This window comes from Meriones unguiculatus, chromosome 7, assembly GCF_030254825.1.
Source record: "Meriones unguiculatus strain TT.TT164.6M chromosome 7, Bangor_MerUng_6.1, whole genome shotgun sequence".
Taxonomy (NCBI): domain Eukaryota; kingdom Metazoa; phylum Chordata; class Mammalia; order Rodentia; family Muridae; genus Meriones; species Meriones unguiculatus.
In genome coordinates this window covers 45,266,244-45,282,603 of record NC_083355.1, presented here as the reverse complement: position 1 = coordinate 45,282,603, position 16,360 = coordinate 45,266,244, and the positions used below count along the sequence as shown (strand labels likewise).

Here is a 16,360-nt window from a genome sequence, read left to right as displayed (position 1 = left end):
ATGTTAACAATACTCAGGTGCCCCTCCCCTCAAACTAGGGAAAAGAACCAATGGCTTTTACTTCTAAGAGAGGATCCAGACTCCAAAAAGATTAAGAGAAGTTAGGAGCACTTGATGTTGTTCTGGTTCATTAATTAATTAGCTAACTAACTAATTATTTAATGTTGCCCAATATGGTACATGTCTTTAATCCCAGTATTCAAGCTGCCAAGGGAGGAGAAAGAATTTCTAATTTAAGGCCAGCCTGGTCTACATAAGTAAGTTCCAAGGCCAGTCAGGGCTAAGTAGTAAGAACCTGTTTTCAAAAAAAAAAATTTTTTTACACTTACACTTAGTGTGTGTGGAGGTCAAAGGACAACTTGCAGGAGTCAGCTCAGGCTTGGGAGTGAATACCTTTACCTGCTGAGCCAGCTTGCAGGCCCCATGCTCTGAGACTTCTGAGTTGAGCAGAGACCCAAACATGATTCTAACTTGTTCAGAATTTCCTCCCCAGAGAACACCTTTTACAGGCAGATTGAGCAGGACACTGTGAAGCCCCATTTCCCTGGGTTGGGGGGCAAGTCCAGAGAGACCTGTGTGACCAACCTCCTCACGGCCAAGGGCACCAGGCAACTCCAGGTCCTCACCACCTGAAACCTGCCTCCAGAGCGCTACATCATTGTAAAGGCCATGCAGGTAACCACAGAGCCAAGGCACCAGCTTGTAAGGCCATCCCTGCAAAGTGAGCTGTTTGAGCTCTGGGCGTTCAGCCACGGACGCTTCAGGACCCCCTGTCTCAGTGAGTCCTGGCAGCATGTGGATATACCATAAGGCAAAAGTCCTAACATGGTTTGGCTTATTTCATATGAGAAAAAACATTTACTAGTTAATAAATCTCGACATAGAAATGCTTGGACAAGTAAATTATAATATAATTAGAAAAAAAAAACCTAGGAAAAAAATCACAAAATAAGAAAAGGACAAGCCAGGCACAGTGGTGCACGCCTGTAATCCCAGCATTTAGGGAGGCAGAGGCAGATGGATCTATGAGTTCAAGGCCAGCCTGGTCTACAAATTGAGTCTAGGATAGCCAAGGCTACAAAAAACAAAAACAACAAACAAAAAACAGAGAGAGAGAGGATTTACAAGCCTCTCACTACCCTCTTACTACTGAACTTCATTTTATGGTGCCTCGTAGAGTTTGGTCAAATGATCCCAGGAACCTTCTCCATTGTCATCTATCCCATCGCACTGTCAGGAAAGCTAAGAGAAGGCAGAGCATGGCTATATTTATCTCTAACGTCTTGCTGTGAACACTCACTGAAGACTGAGATTGTCCTTTGAAGGAAAGCCAGACCAGCCTGAGGGACTCCTCAGGCTCTTAAAGTTATGGAGCTTAGTAAATGCTACCTGGAGCTGGACAGCACAGTGCTCATGGAGCCTATCAGCCCTGGTCTCAACCCGCTGCACACTGATCTAACCATTCCAAGTGATCATTTGGAGTAGAGGCACTGGGTCAGATCTGGTGGCACCAGCCTGTAATCTCTGCTGCCCAGACTACCACAGGAGGGTTGAAAGTTTACCCTGCCTGGGCTACAATGTATCTAGAAACTTTTGGGGTACAAAGATGGATGGATACTGGAAGTTAGGTATACTGCTACTATGTTGTTGGTGGGAGGGTTAGTGATGTCATTCCTATTTAGCAATTGGACACTTCCAAAGGTACAGATAACCTCTGACCCAGCAATCCCTCCTCTGGGATTTTTCCTACTGATGTAAGAGCACAAGTAGAAACCGCCCATGTGTCCATCAACAGGGGTCAGGCTAAGTAGACATGGTTTGTCCCCACAGAACAGTGTGCAGCTCTAAGAAACAAAGAGGTGCTCTCTAAGAACTAACAGGGGACACTTCCAAAAGCAAGGTGCAGGATGGGATCATCGCATGGCACCTTCTGGTGACAGAAAGGCTGAGTGAGCCAGCTGTGGTTGGTTGCTCATGCATGCAAGTCTAGTACTTAGGAGGCAGAGGCAGGGGCCCGCCCGGACTATGAATCCTCTCAAAATAAAGGGGATGGAGTGAGCAAAGGTCAGATATTCTTTTCTGAGGCAGGATCTAGATGAGGCAGGTAGACTAGACGTCCCTGAACTTCTGATCCTCCTGCATGTTTAGCTCACATGTTTATCAGGATTTAAAAACAGGCTGGAGAGATGGCTCAGCTGTTAAAGGCTAGGCTGATGACCAAAGCCAGTAAATAACCCCTCTAGATGGACACACAGAGACAAAGGTGCCCTGTGTGCATGGTGAGCGAGCAGTCCAGGGAACGACTAAGACACTGGGAGTGCTCCTTTCCTATACATTACCAGTTCGAGATAACAATAATTGAGTAGGGCTGCCCTGGGGTCTGCTTCTCCCCTCGGGGCGTGTAGGCTCCTTGTGCACCGAGATGCACTGGAAGGGAGCAAAGCATAGCGGGTCTAGGAGGGTGTAATACAGAATCTTGGTCAGCAGTGAGTGTGCCTTCTTGGGAGACAGCTTCAGTGAGACAGCTCGTTTAATTGGGGAAGAATAAAGGCTATTTAAAACCTTTGGGGAATGGGTAGGGAGGCTTTTGAGGTGACTGTACATCACTGGCCTGGGGCCTAGGTGCTGGGAACGCCTCCCTTTTGTGTGTGTGTTTTGAGACAGGGTTTCTCTGTGTAGCCTTGGCTGTCCTGGACTTGCTTTGCAGACCAGGCTGGCCTCTAACTCACAAAGATCCCCCTGCCTCTGCCTCCCTGAGTGCTGGGGTTAAGGGTATGGAGCCACTGCACAGCTGGAATGCCTTATTTGCATGAAGAGGAAGTCCAGGTACTTGCTGGACATGGCCTTCTAAGGAGAGAAGTTTACCTATAACCTGGCAGCCAGGCTACATAACCACCTCAAGGGTGGCAGAGGTAGGGCTATGTGCTCCGGGACATGCAGGCCCAGGGCAGGGAGGGAACAGTCCTCCTCCTGACAATCTCAAGGATATTTTTGGGGTTTGTATACACCTCAGTCACCCTCGCTCTTGCTCCAGGCTGGCTCCCCCATCCGCATGGCTGCCCAGCCCCAGAGCCCCACAGAGTACATGATCCCCAGGGGTTCCCAAGCATTAGGTGATACTGGAGACCCTGTTGGGTCTGGGAGAGAACAGGCCCCAGAATGGTCACTCTGTCCATAGTACTGTCTTTCACCAGCTCCTGCTTCCTCATGCTTAGCCAGTACCTGCTTAGGGCAGCAGCAGGTAACCTGAGCTTGGCAGGAACCAGAGAACAGTTCTGAGTGCTACGATCAGCCTGGGTTTTAGGAGCTCACAAAAATGAGCAGAAGCTATGGCAGTGACTGGGAAGGACCCTCCGGAACTAGGAAGATGCCAGCAGTGTCTGCCAGGCCACCTGTGTCTCGAGTGCATATACACTTCTGCCTACAGCACTGCTCGGCAGTTAAGGTCCTGGCAATGAGGGAGTCACTAACGGCTTTCAGAGGACTACCTAGTTGGGCTAGTACAGGGCGTGGCACTCACAGGTAGCACAGCATTGCAGGAAGCTGGCCTAAGGACCAGAAAGAGTTGAGGATAAGAGGAAGGCAAGTGTGTTGAGTGGCTGGCCCACTCTGGCTCAGTTTCACCTTTTTTCCCCGTGCCATCTGTACAGTGGGGGTGTTGGGTTGTAGTTGTCATGGAGAACCGGAGGGAGGGAACTGTGGGTAGAACAACCATCCACAGGTGTTTCAGTTTGATCCTGAAGCTGTGGTTGTGGTGGCAACGTGCAGAGTAGTTTTGGGGCTATTGGTCCAGGCCTCTGCATAGTGGGAATAGGAGGAGCAGTCTGGCTGGAAGGGGAGGACAGGAGGCTCTTCACAGTGGAACTGCCAGAAGTTAGAGCTTTGCTGCAGGTGAAGCAGGAGGAGAAGAAAGGCTTCCCTAGGACACTACCGGGCTCTCTCCTCTCTACTCCTTATATCTCTGATTGTCCACGTCTACCCTGGGTTTGGTAGTGGCTGCCTGCACTCATACTGAATAGTCCCACCGTATTTGGGACACATTCCCTCTTAGCTCACAAGGTGATACTGACTTTACTGCAACTTCGGGGTACTCAGTTTTGCTCAACTCCCAAAATAACAAAGCAACATTCCCCTATAGATGGGGATGGGGAGGAGAAAGACTGGTCTGATTTTTCTGGAACCAAGGTGAGAGAAATGAGAATCACGCCACACCAACTAATTTCCTTCACCCTGAAGGGATGCTGTGGCTTTCCAGTGAGCCAGTCTCTTCCTCTGTGGACGGAGGCTGAGCACGTTCGCTGGTGGTCAGACACCTACTCTCTCCTAGAGTCTTTGGTCAGCACACGCCCAGTCAGATGACTGTAGCTGACAAAGGTGACTCCTCTACAGTGTTCTAATTCTTGTAGATTTCACCCTGGGATAGACCCTACAGGCACACCAAACAATCTCAATGTAGCACAGACTTTGGACCAAGACAGATATGGGTTCAAACACTGGCCCCTGATCTTATCCATATATCCTTATCCTCACATCCCAGCTTATCCTTCTCCTTACAAAATCATTTTGTTGAGGGAAATTTTAAGGATCTACAAAAGTGAGAGGATGGTATAACCTCCTCCCCCCCCACACCCACTGCCCAATTTGAATAGCTAACAGGTCTCAGCCAAATTTTGTTTCAGCTAAATCATATGTAACCAAATTTTTTTATCTTTGGATTATTTTTATTTATTTATTTGTTTGTTTGTCTTGAGATAGGTTTTCTCTGTGTTGCCCTGGCTGTCCTGCAGCTCACTCTTAGACTCAGAGATCTGCCTGCCTCTGCCTCCTGAGTGCTGGGGCCAAAGGTGTGCATCGCTGCCTGCCACAGCCGCCACCCTCCCAGCTTTGACCCATTACATATACCTTTATTGAGCCTACAATAATAATTACTTCTCTCCTTTCTTTTTGGAGCCAAGGTCTTGGCATGCCGCTCTGGCTAACCTAAACTTATGCTGACCAGGATGGTCCTGTTTCTACTGTGCCCACCTGGGTGCTAGGATTATAGGTGCATCATAATGTCCAGCCCTGATAACAATTAATATGATCCAGCTTCCTTCCTGATTGCATTCCTAGATTTCAGATTTCCCCACTGTCTAGATGTTCCAGGTTGCTAGAAATGTGGACTTCTAGCTGGGATCCTAGGGTATGTCTGAGGAGGATTTCCACACAGTTAGAACACTGGATACCATGTTACATGGTTCTTTTGGGTTCTTTATCTCCAGGGCTTGGTTACTGAATTAATTACCCACCCCTAGCCCTGAGTAGTTCTTCCAATGCTGGAATTTGGGGCTACGCTCAGAGGCCAAAACAAGTAACTGGCTATGGGTTAGACAAGACCAGCATATACACCTTGGTCTGTCTGACTCCAAAGACTTGGCAACAGGCCAAACCACATGCCCTTGGCTGTACCCTAGCACAGGGGGACAGAAACAAGTTCTAGACATCTGCCGTCCTACCTGATCTTAGCTGAAAAGCTGCCTGACTTGTTCATTTCTAGATAGAAAGCGAAAGCTGGATATTCTGAGAATAAGCTATTCAAGGGGCGCAGGAGGGAAGGGATCCCTTTCGCTGAAGAGTCAGGCTGGCACCACGTGGAGTCTGAATCACGAAATGTGCAGAAACATCCCAGGTGGGATGAACCTCTTGCAGCACCTGCTGCTAGCTCCGTTTATTCGGATCTCTTTGCCATTCCCTGAAGGAGCTCACTGCAGGGGAGGCCTAACCGGCTAATGAAAGCTGCTTAGCAACAGGCAGCTGGTTAATAAAACCCCATGTAATTCCTAGCTCCAGGCTCCACCCCCACTTCCCATTACAGCTCAGCCTCAGCCTCAAGCAACCCCCAGGTTGGCCCAGGAAAGCTGACGACTGAAGAGATAGTGCTGGCTCCACCCACAATGCCTAGCAGCTGGTGATGGTGTAAGAAGATACAGAGTCTGAGAACTGCTCTTCAAACTCCTCTCTCAGCCACCTAAGGTTAAGATCCACAGGGCTGAGTGTGCACCTCAGTGGTAGATGCTTGTCTAGCCTTCCTCAGGATCAAGGCTCAATCCCCAGCATAGAAGCACACAGACACACAGATACACACACAAGCAAAAAACCCTAGGGCCAGGCATGGTGGTGCATGCCTTTAGGCAGATCTCCGAGTTCAAGGTTAGCCTAGTCAATATGTTCAGTTTCAGGCCAGCTACGGATACCAGTGAGGCCTTATTTCCAAAATCAAACAAAGGCCCCAACTAGAAGGATGCTGTGGAGGGAGGTTAGCCTCAGGGAAACACAGCTTCAGGGGCTGATGCCTCAGTTGCCTCAGATGAGTTGATGGCCGGAGAATAACTATGCAAGAGCACATCAGAGGCGACGTTGGGGCACAACCTGAGGTGGTCTGCTGTTTGAGGCTGACCCTGCACGCTCTGTCATAGCACATGTTGAGGGCACTACCCTCCCACCACAGGAGGTGGCTGGAGACAGCAGTCAATGGGGGGGAGGGTAAAGGCTGGGAGGTGGCAGAAATATTGACAAAGCATCGGAGAAAATACACTGCTGGACTGGAGAGTTGGCTCAGAGGTTAAGAGCACTGTCTGCTCTTCCAGAGGGCCTGAGTTAAATTCCTGGCAACCACATGGTGGCTCACAACCAACTATAATGAGATCTCGTGCCCTCTTCCGGCGAGCAGGTGTACACGCAGAATATTTTTTAAAAACTAAAAAACAAAACATACTGTTAATTTGATTCAACTAGAGACAGGACTCAGAATCTCAGACATTTGTTTATTTGTTTTTTGAGACAGAGTTTTTCTGTGTAGCCTTGGCTGTCCTAAAACTCACTCTGTAGACCAGGCTGACTTTGAACTCAGAGATCCACCTGCCTCTGTCTTCTGAGTTCTGGGACTCGGGGTGTGCGTCACCACCACTTTAAAATGTTTTAAAACTTTTAGTGTGTGTTTGTGTGTGGACTCACATGTGAACTTTCTACCATGTAGGACTTCCGGGGAGTGGGGGTCATTTCTCTCCTTCGACTGTGTGGGTTCTGGGGAGAGAACTCAAGCCATAGCAAGAGGTTTTACCCACTAAGCTGTCCTCCAGCCAGGCCTTTCACTCTTTTTAAAAATTTAAAATGTGTGTGTGAGAGAGGGGAAAAGTGAGTGTGAGAGAGAGAGAGGGAGAGGAAATGGGGGAGAGAGAGAGAGAACGAGAGGGAGAGAGAAGGAGAGGGAGAGCGAGCACATGTGTGAAGGTCAGAGGACAACCTCCTAAGGTTGGATCTCATCACCCTCCTGTGATAGGTCAAGCTTGTATCCTTGGGTGGCGAGCGCTTTTGCCTGCTGAGCCATCTCGCCAGCTCCACGGACCTTCTTAAAAACATTTATTATTTCTAAGTGTGTGGACGCGTGTGCATGCGAACATGTGCGTGTGACAGCCAGGAGAGGGTGTTGAGCCCTCGGAGCCGGAGCCACAGGTGGCTTGCGAACGACGATGCGACGCTGGAGGATCAGACCGCAAGACCAGCAAATTCCCTTAATCACTGAGCCATCTCCTCAGCCCCCACCCCGACCTCTTCTATCTCCTGATTACACCCTCAAATGCTGGGGTAGCAGCGTGAGCCACCACACCCAGCCAACCTGACCAGCAAGTCTTACATCAACATTTAGGGCTGTGAAGATCATGCTGGAGGAGCACAGTGACGGAGCCTATGTGTGCAATCCTCAGTGCCCTAAACCCACATACGTCGCCCCCCCCCCAAAAAAAAATAATGCAAGGAGCATACTATGGTCTTGCAAAAGCAAACCTGCCGAAACTTGCAAGACAAAGAGGGAACATCAAAGATTTTCTTTTCTCTGCTGGTAGTTTTAGGCCCCCTCTCTAAGCTTCACCCCAGCCTAGACTAATGCTCTGGCCTGGGGTGCAGAGGTAACTGCAGCTGAGCAGGACTGCCACAAGCTCTGCAGCGAGAGAGGCAGCACCTAGCTTCCAGGCTTGGCCTCACAAGGAACCTTGTTTTGAGACAGGGCCCATGTAGCCCAGGCTGGTCTCCAAGGGGATGGCTTTGAACACCTGAGTAGAGTGCTGGGGTTGCAGGCGTACTTCACACACCCATCATAACAAGGAAAGTTTCTATCTGCAGGGCCTGACTGGGTTCTGGACAGACAGGCTTAGAAATCACAGCACTTTAAACAAATATACCTTCTTTGTCAGTCCCGTGACCCCTGCCCTAGAGTCTTATTTCAAGCCCTGAGTAACAGGAATCAAAGTCTGGCCAGAACATTCCTAGGTTTGCCCATGGCCAGGTTTCAATTCAGAAAGTCTTCAGTTCCATTTGGTTCTCTTGGAAGCTTTTATTTTCAGCTCAAATATACACAGTCTAAGAAATCTTAAGCCTGGTTCTCCTTGGACCCCAGCTCCTAAAGGCTCTGGGACAGAGTCTTAAACTGCAAACTGTGACACAGAACCTCGTGTGTGGTGTGTGATTAAATGTGTGAGGGGGTCATGAAAACTCTGGAAATAATAAAACATGCTATGACTAAAAATTAATTCAAAATAAATGTTTCGGGCTGTCAAGATGGCTCATAGGGTGTTTATGTCAAGCCTACTTGAGTTTGATCCCCAGGCTCCATGTGGTGGAAAGAACTGACTCCCACAAGTTACCCTTGTCCACCCCTGTGATGCTCCTGGGATTAACTAAAACCAAGTGGCTGGGTGCACCTAGGAGGGACTCTTTCTTCTCTTTCTTTCTTTCTCTCTCTCTTTTCTTTGTCTTTCTTTCTTTTTCCTTCCTTTCTTCCTTTCTTCTTTCTTTCCTTTCCTTCTTTCTTTCCTTCCTTTGTCTTTCTTTTTCCTCCCTTTCTTTCTTTTTCCTTCCTTTCTTCCTCTTTCTTTCTTTCTTTCTTTCTTTCCTTCTTTCTTTCCTCCTTCCTTCCTTCCTTCCTTCCTTCCTTCCTTCCTTCCTTCCTTTCTCTTCCTTCCTTCCTTCCTTCCTTCCTTCCTTCCTTCCTTCCTTCCTTCCTTCCTTCCTTTCTTTCTTTCTTTCTTTCTCTCTCTTCTTCTGCTCCTCTTCCTTCTTTCCCTTTGAAGACAGGGTTTCTCTGTGTAGCCCTGGCTGTCCTCTTGAGTGCTAGGATTAAAGGTGTGTGTTACCACCGCCTGGCTGGAAGGTCTACTTTTAGTCCAGACCCTTTGAGGTGTGAAGATGCATCTTTAATCTGAACCCCACTTTACGGTGGCAGCCTGTAGAAGGTCATGGAAGAAGCAAGCCTGCTCTTTGCCTGCTTGCCCTTGTCTCCTTGGTAAATCCATTCCTCCACTGGACTGGAGACTTTTTCTTTGGGGTTCTCACTTTTACTGAAGATCAGTAGAAATATCCAGCCTCGTGGACAAAACAGCTACTGGGGCTCTTGGGCTTTTTATTTTTCTCCTCCCCTGCCCCTGACACAGGGTTTCTCTGTGTAGTCTTGGATGTCCGGGAACTTGCTCTATAGACCAGGCTGGCTTCAAACTCGAAAAATTCCACCTGTCTCTGCCTCCCTGAATTCTGGGATTACAGGTGTGCTCTACCACTGCCTATCTTTTGGGTTTTCTGTTATAGACACCAGGGTTGGACTAGCTGGATCACAGCCTGTAAGCCACTCTAAAAAATGCCTCCTCCATCCACCTCACATAGACATACATGTTCATTCTATCAGTTTCGTTCCTTTAGAGAATGCTGACTAATACAGCCCCTGCCAGCATGGCACATGTGTCCTACCCACATAATAAGTCAATGTAAAAACAATCAAGCACGTTGTAAATCATGGTTGTTTCTGGCAGCATTTACCTAGGCTGCAGCCTTGGCTCTGAGCAGGCTTGTGTACCCCACCTGTGTGACACCACACTAGCAATGCTGCCTGTGATGCCAAATCTCAGAGCTAAGATTTTTGTATATTATAAACTTTGGTTTTTGTACTGTATAAACTTTTTTGCTCTTATACAAACACAAAAGTTTAATTACAAAAAACAAAGACTTCCAGAAATTTCTTACTGTCATTCCTTAGCATGTAGCAAACTAGTACATCTCCATATATATATATATATATATATATATATATATATATATGTATTCATGTTTAATACTTTATACTTTTATTATCTTGTGCATATGTGATGTGTAAGTTTGAACGCATGCACGCCATACAATATTTGGGGGTCAAAGGACAACGTGTGGGAGTCACTTCAGTCCTCTGCTTCCACCAGGTTCTGAAGATTGAACTCAGGTCCTCAGGCTTATATGGCAAGACTCTGAGCCAGCTCAGAATGTCTGATTTTAAAATCTGGTGCCTGAGTTGCTGATGTGTATTTTATAAAAAGTAACTAAATAAGATGGGTATGGTGGTCCATGTTTTTAGTTCCAGCACTTCAGAGGCAGAGGATTTGTAAGTTCGAGGCCAGCTTGGTCTTCTATGTGAGTTTCAGGTAAGCGAGAGCCTATCAGTCAGTGAAGGCCTATCGAAAAACAAACAACCTTCCCACCACACATGCCTGCATGCATGAACACACACAGATACCAAACCAAACCAACCAACCAACCAACTAAAAATTAAGAACGGTATGTGTGTGTGTGTGTGTGTGTGCGTGTGCGTGCACGCAACGTGCAGACTGGGGCTGGAAAGATGGTTCCATCTGGGGTTTGCTGGCCAGCCAGCCTGGCTTAATCAGTAAGCTCCAGGTGCCAGTGAAGACAAACGAGGTATGGCCCCTGAGAACAGCATCTGAGGTTCACCTTGGCCTCCACATGTACTCACACCTACACACAACCACACCCACAAACATGCTAACATACTAACACACATAAAACCCCAGACTTGTTGGGGATCAGGAGAAGCCTGGGCCTGAACTCCAGCAACTTCACATGGAGCAAGTACTACCAGGTCACTTCAGTCCCTGACACTGAGGCCTCACATCAAGGCAGCTTCTCTTGCAAACATTTGTCTGGTCCTGTGGCATTTATATTTGCAGCAGTGACTTTTAGGAACCTCAGAGGATCAGCAGAACAGGGCTCTTCCTGTTCCTGGACTCAGTTTAAAATCCTGGAAACTTGAAGGCTTTTTTTTTTTTTTTTTTTTTTTTAAGATTTATTTATTTATTTATCATGTACAGTGTTCTGTCTGCAAGACTGGAAGAAGGCACCAGATCTCATTATAGATGGTTGTGAGCCTTCATGTGGTTGCTGGGATTGAACTCAGGACTTTTGGAAGAGCAGTCAGTGTTCTTAACCTCTGAGACATCTCTCAAGTCTGAAGGCTTTGTTTTGTCGACTACAATAATTTAAATGGTTAAAAGGAAAACCATTCTTGAGTGTGATCTTCTGGCTTGATGAAAGAGATCAGCACTTTAGACAGGAGACTCAGAGCTCCCAGAGGGCTGGGAATCCCAGCCCAGCTGCAGGAAAGCAGACAGGGGCTTCTCACCCCAGCAACCAGAATGTGGGATATTCATTGCTTCTCTCCTGCTGGCCTTCCTCCACCCCTTTCCTTCATTCTCCCCTGGCTACCCACACACAGCACCCATGCACAAGCTGTTTCTCACTATGTGGTAGCTCTCTAAAGGGAGTGCTTTGGCAAAGCCTAGCACTGAGCCAGAATTCTAATATGCTTCTCAGCTAATAATCATGGCACTAGGGAGCCTTTTCTTTCCCAGACCATGGATTCTATGAAGAAGACGATGCAAAAGCAGGGGGCGGGAGAGATCGCTCAGAGGTTAGGGACTCTGGCTGTTCTTCCAAAGGTCCATTCCCAGCAACCACATGGTGGCTCATAATCATCTATAATGAGTTCTGGTGCCTTCTTCTAGCCTGCAGGCACACATGTGAGCAGAATACTGAATAAATAATAAATATTTTAAAAAATCAGGTTGTAGACTGATGAATCAGGGCATCATATGAAAGGCCTGGGGAAACTTGCCTGAAAGGAAGATGCTGGGACTGCAAAGCGGCAAACCTAGCCTCAGTCTCGACACCAGAGGAGGGAAGTTTCTGCTCTTGCAGCTCCTGGCATGCTCACAGTTGTAAATTCAATCCCCACAACAATCTGAGGTGGATGATATCACGGCTCTAATTTTAAAAGAGCAAACTAGGGGTAACAATAAACTGGTCCAAGACGGGCAAGGCATGGTGCATGCTTATGTACCAGTAACTGTGAGGCTGAGGCAGCAAGATTAAGAGCCTGAGCATGTTCAAGGCTAGCCAAGGCTAAACAGAGGAAGAGAGAGAGGGGAAGATGAGAGAGGGAGACGAGAGAGAGAACATCACTCAACCAAGATGGCTTACGTATTAGGCAGAACACTACTTTTCAAAACCCTGTGTCACACAGCCTCTGCTCACTGGCTGCCTCTCGCAACCACCCTCTATAACTTTTTTTATTTTCCTCCATAAATCTTGTTACTATTATCACATGATACATCCTTTTTTCCTTGCATTTCCTTTTCTGTCTGCCTCTCAACAGAACGTATGTTCCTGGGGAAGAGGCTGCCTGTCTTGTCCCTGTCATTCTGCTGCAGAGAGAACACTGTCTGGAGTATTGCTGGACATAGGAGAAAGGCAGCTCTGTCCCTCTGTTGCTAAAGGCAGGGCCAGTACACGCTAGGCTCGGGTACCCTCCTTGCCTTACGGGTGTTAGAAGATGGCCAAGTTTTTAGAAATCAAAGAAAAACTTTGTGTGGATATGAGCTCTTTCCAACAAAAGCAAACATGTTTCCTGTTACAGATGCCTCCCCTTCATTCAGCTCTGTTCTACAGCCAGAGGCCCTGGCTGTTCCTCCATTCGTATCTGAGAGTTACTAAACCAGAGGACTCATCTTTTCCAAAACCAAGTGCTCAGTCCTAAGTCTGCGAGCCATTGCTGTAAGGTGTTCACTCACCACATAGAGCAATGATGTGGCTGCTATCTTCATGCACAAACTTCCTGGTGACGGCTTCCTCCATGATTTGCTTCACCTGTGAACATATGGGCATCTTCATTATTTTATTTTTGATGTTCTGCTGATCAAACTCAGGGCAAACACTATTACTCAGGCTAGCATTACTGTTTAAATTTTTCTCCTTAGTGTTTATTTCTCCTGGGGTTTGAGGGTATAGCTCAGTGGTGGGCATATTCTGGAAATACAAGACTCTTGGATTTCTTTTTCTTTTTTTTAAGATTTTTTTTTTTTTATTGTGTATTAGTGTGAATGTGTCAGATCCCTTGGAATTGGCATTTGAGACAGTTGTGAGCTGCCATGTGGGTGCTGGGAATTGAACCCGGGTCCTTTGGAAGAGCAGGAAGTGCTCTTAACCACTGAGCCATCTCTCCAGCTCCCTGGCTCTTGGATTTCATTCCTAGCATCCAAAGGGGTAAAAAAAAACCAATCAGCAACAAAACAGGCCTCTGGAAAGGTAGACCTTGGTCTGTGTTTTGGGGTACTTGCAGAGATAAGGATGGGAGGCTGGGAAAAAAACTGTCCCTCGCATAGTCTGCCCCAAGCTTTGTGGAGAGGATCCACCAACCAATCAGTGCGGAGGTTCCAGTTCAGACAAAAGGGTCCTCCTGCCTAGAAGGCAAGGGTGGGAGGTGATTTGCTCACCCACGCTCAGCTGGAGGAGGGCTTCAGGGCAGACACACTGTTCTCAGGGACAGATGGTCTTCATACAACCGGCCCCTCCTTTTCCAAGGTTAGGAGTAGGTCCATCCATGTCTTACCAACTCCCATGTGTTCCAGCTAGGTCTAAACCTCTGACATTTTGGGGTTTGAATTAGAGGCTAACCTGAGCTACAGAGTGAGACCCTGTCTCAATTCCCAACCCCCAAAGGCCCGTACAGCATAGCTCTACGGTAGCTCTACGGTAGAGTGCCTGTCACTTAAGGTCCCCAGGTGTACTCTCTAGGCCCACAAACGTGCTCTTTCCTTATTCTTTAAGCATAGAAAGAAGGGGTTACACGATAACCTCACAAGCTTAGTACATTCTTACACACAGGAAACACAAGTACCAGATGTGGTGGTGCACGCCTGAAACCCCGACCCCAGGGATATGGGGGCAAGAGGATCAAGACTTTGAGGCCCAGGCTGGCCTCAGGTAAAAGTTCCTCCCGAACAAGCCTGATGACCCGAGTTCGATTTCCCAGAACCCATGTCAAAGTGGAGAACACACTGTATAGAACCTCCTCTGACCCAGCCAAGTGCACAAGGCCACCCTGGTTTACACAGCCAGTACAAGTCTTAAGTTTGGGCTACAAAAATTTGTCTTTAAACAACAAATGAAATAGAACATATAAGCTGTTTGCCAGAGTACTTGCTTTGTTATCTTCCCCTCCAGTCACCACTTTTTTCGAAGAGCACTGAAGTACCCACCATCTTTCCTTCCTTCCATTGTGTGTGTGTGTTAGTGGTAATTGAACCCTGGGTCTTGTGCATGCCATTTTTCAGATCTCTTTGTGTTATTGCTGTTTTGAAACAGGGTCTCAAAATGTAGGTAGGCTTGGTTGGTCTGGAACTCACTACACAGCCAAGGCTCGCCATGAATTCACAAGAGATCTGCCTGCCTCTGCCTCCTGAGTGCTAGGATCAAAGGCCTAAGCCACCGACACCTTTTTAATTTTTTTCAGACAGGACCTTGCTAAGCTGGTCTGGAGCTGACTCTGTGATTCACGCACGCCTGGGCTTCCCACATGCTACCTGCCCGATCTCTGAGACATCACCTTAGCTTTGCACTTAAAAAAGCAATGAACAGTGCGGAGTGTCTGTGACTTGTCCCTTTCACTTGCTTGAATGACTTGTGATTCGTTTCTGTTGTATATGATGATGGAAATGTAGGTTATTGATTCCCAGCTGCGTGAAGACACCACAGTTCACTGGCATTTAGGTGTTTCCAGCTTGGGGTTGTTATGAATCCTATGAACATCTGGACATATCTTCTGGTGGACATCTGCAATGGCTTTTTAAGATTTTTATTCCTAGGCAAGGAATATGGTGCACATATTGTTCCACTAGACACTGCCAAGATGTGCTCTAACGTGGTGCAGCAGTTTACACTTCCATCAGCAGGACGAGGTTCTCGTTGCTCTTAACACATACACCACATTTGATGGGGAATTTGCCAGGAGCAGATAGCATAGCTGGGAGTCAGAGATGGGTTTCCTCAACCCCAGGATAAAATCCTAAGGAAAAGTATGCCATAGCAGAGACAGTCCTTATCTTTTCAGGGATTTATCTTTATTTTATGTGTATGGGTGTACTGCTTGCATGCCTGACGTTTATATGGTACCTGCAGAAGCTAGAAAAAGGCATCATGTTCCTTGGAACTGGAGCTAACAATTGTAAGCTGCTATTACTCCTGGGAATCAAACTTGGAAGAGCAGCCAGTGCTCTTAAGGACAGGGCAAGCTCTCCAGCTTTCTCTCTTCTACACTGTTTGTTTTGAGACAGGGTTTCTGTGTGTGTAATTTTGGCTGTCCTGGAACTCATTCTGTAGACCAGGCTGGCCTTGAATTCACAGAGCTCTGCCTGCCTCTGCCTTCCAAGGGTGCTGAGATTAAAGGCCTGTGCCACCACCACCCAACTTCTCTTCCATTTTCTGAAACAAAGTCTCACTATGTAGCCCAGGCTGCTCTCACACTATATAGCCTAGCCTTAGACTGAAACTTCCTGTAATTCTACCTCAGGATCCTGAGTGCTGGATTACAGGCACATGTTCAGCATTAGTCTTTGCCTGTCATCCATTGGACAGGATGCAGTGTCCTGATGACATCCTGGCTCCCAGTGTGTTCTGTTTTATTTTATCTACTTATTTTGAGGTAGGCGGGCTTGGGTATCATAGAGATCCATCTGGCAGAGTGGTGAGATTAAAGGGAGTAATGGCACACACCACCATGACAGCCCAAGGTCCTCTATTAACATGCGTTGTATGGAGAGTGGCAGAACAGCTGTGGCCTAAGGAGAAATGAAGGGCCTGGAGGTTCCTCCTGCTGGATTAATCATGGTTAGGGGTTAGGTAGATGAGGATCAGATTGAATCAATCCTTGCACTCCAAACTGTTAAAAACATCCTTGATTACTTCCCAGGGGGCCTAAAGATCTATAGGTGTGAAGCAGCTGGAGGGACCTAGCTGATGCTAGCTGGGTCAGGAGGACCTACTGATGCTCTTAGGATCAGTGCAGGGGTCCTCTGTGAGAACAATCCTGCCTCTAGTTCTCAGCTGTCTCTTCTTATAGCTCTTTCTGTAGAACAAGCACTACAGAGCAGGTAAGCTTTTGCCAGGAAGAAAACATCCTTGCAGCACAAATTCAATTCTTTGAAGAATCATTCTTGAAACAGTGTCTTTGAGA

At 47.3% G+C, this 16,360-nt stretch overlaps 1 protein-coding gene across 2 annotated transcripts in view; it reads right to left on the bottom strand.

The window, feature by feature from the left end:
• Sgsm2 (small G protein signaling modulator 2) overlaps nucleotides 1-16,360 on the bottom strand; it is a 41,395-nt gene that overhangs the window by 23,547 nt on the left and 1,488 nt on the right. For both annotated transcript variants that reach the window (XM_021642078.2, XM_021642079.2), the window contains exon 2: nucleotides 12,921-12,996. In XM_021642078.2, coding sequence (XP_021497753.1) covers nucleotides 12,921-12,996 — 76 coding nt within the window. The remainder of the gene's footprint in view (nucleotides 1-12,920; nucleotides 12,997-16,360) is intronic.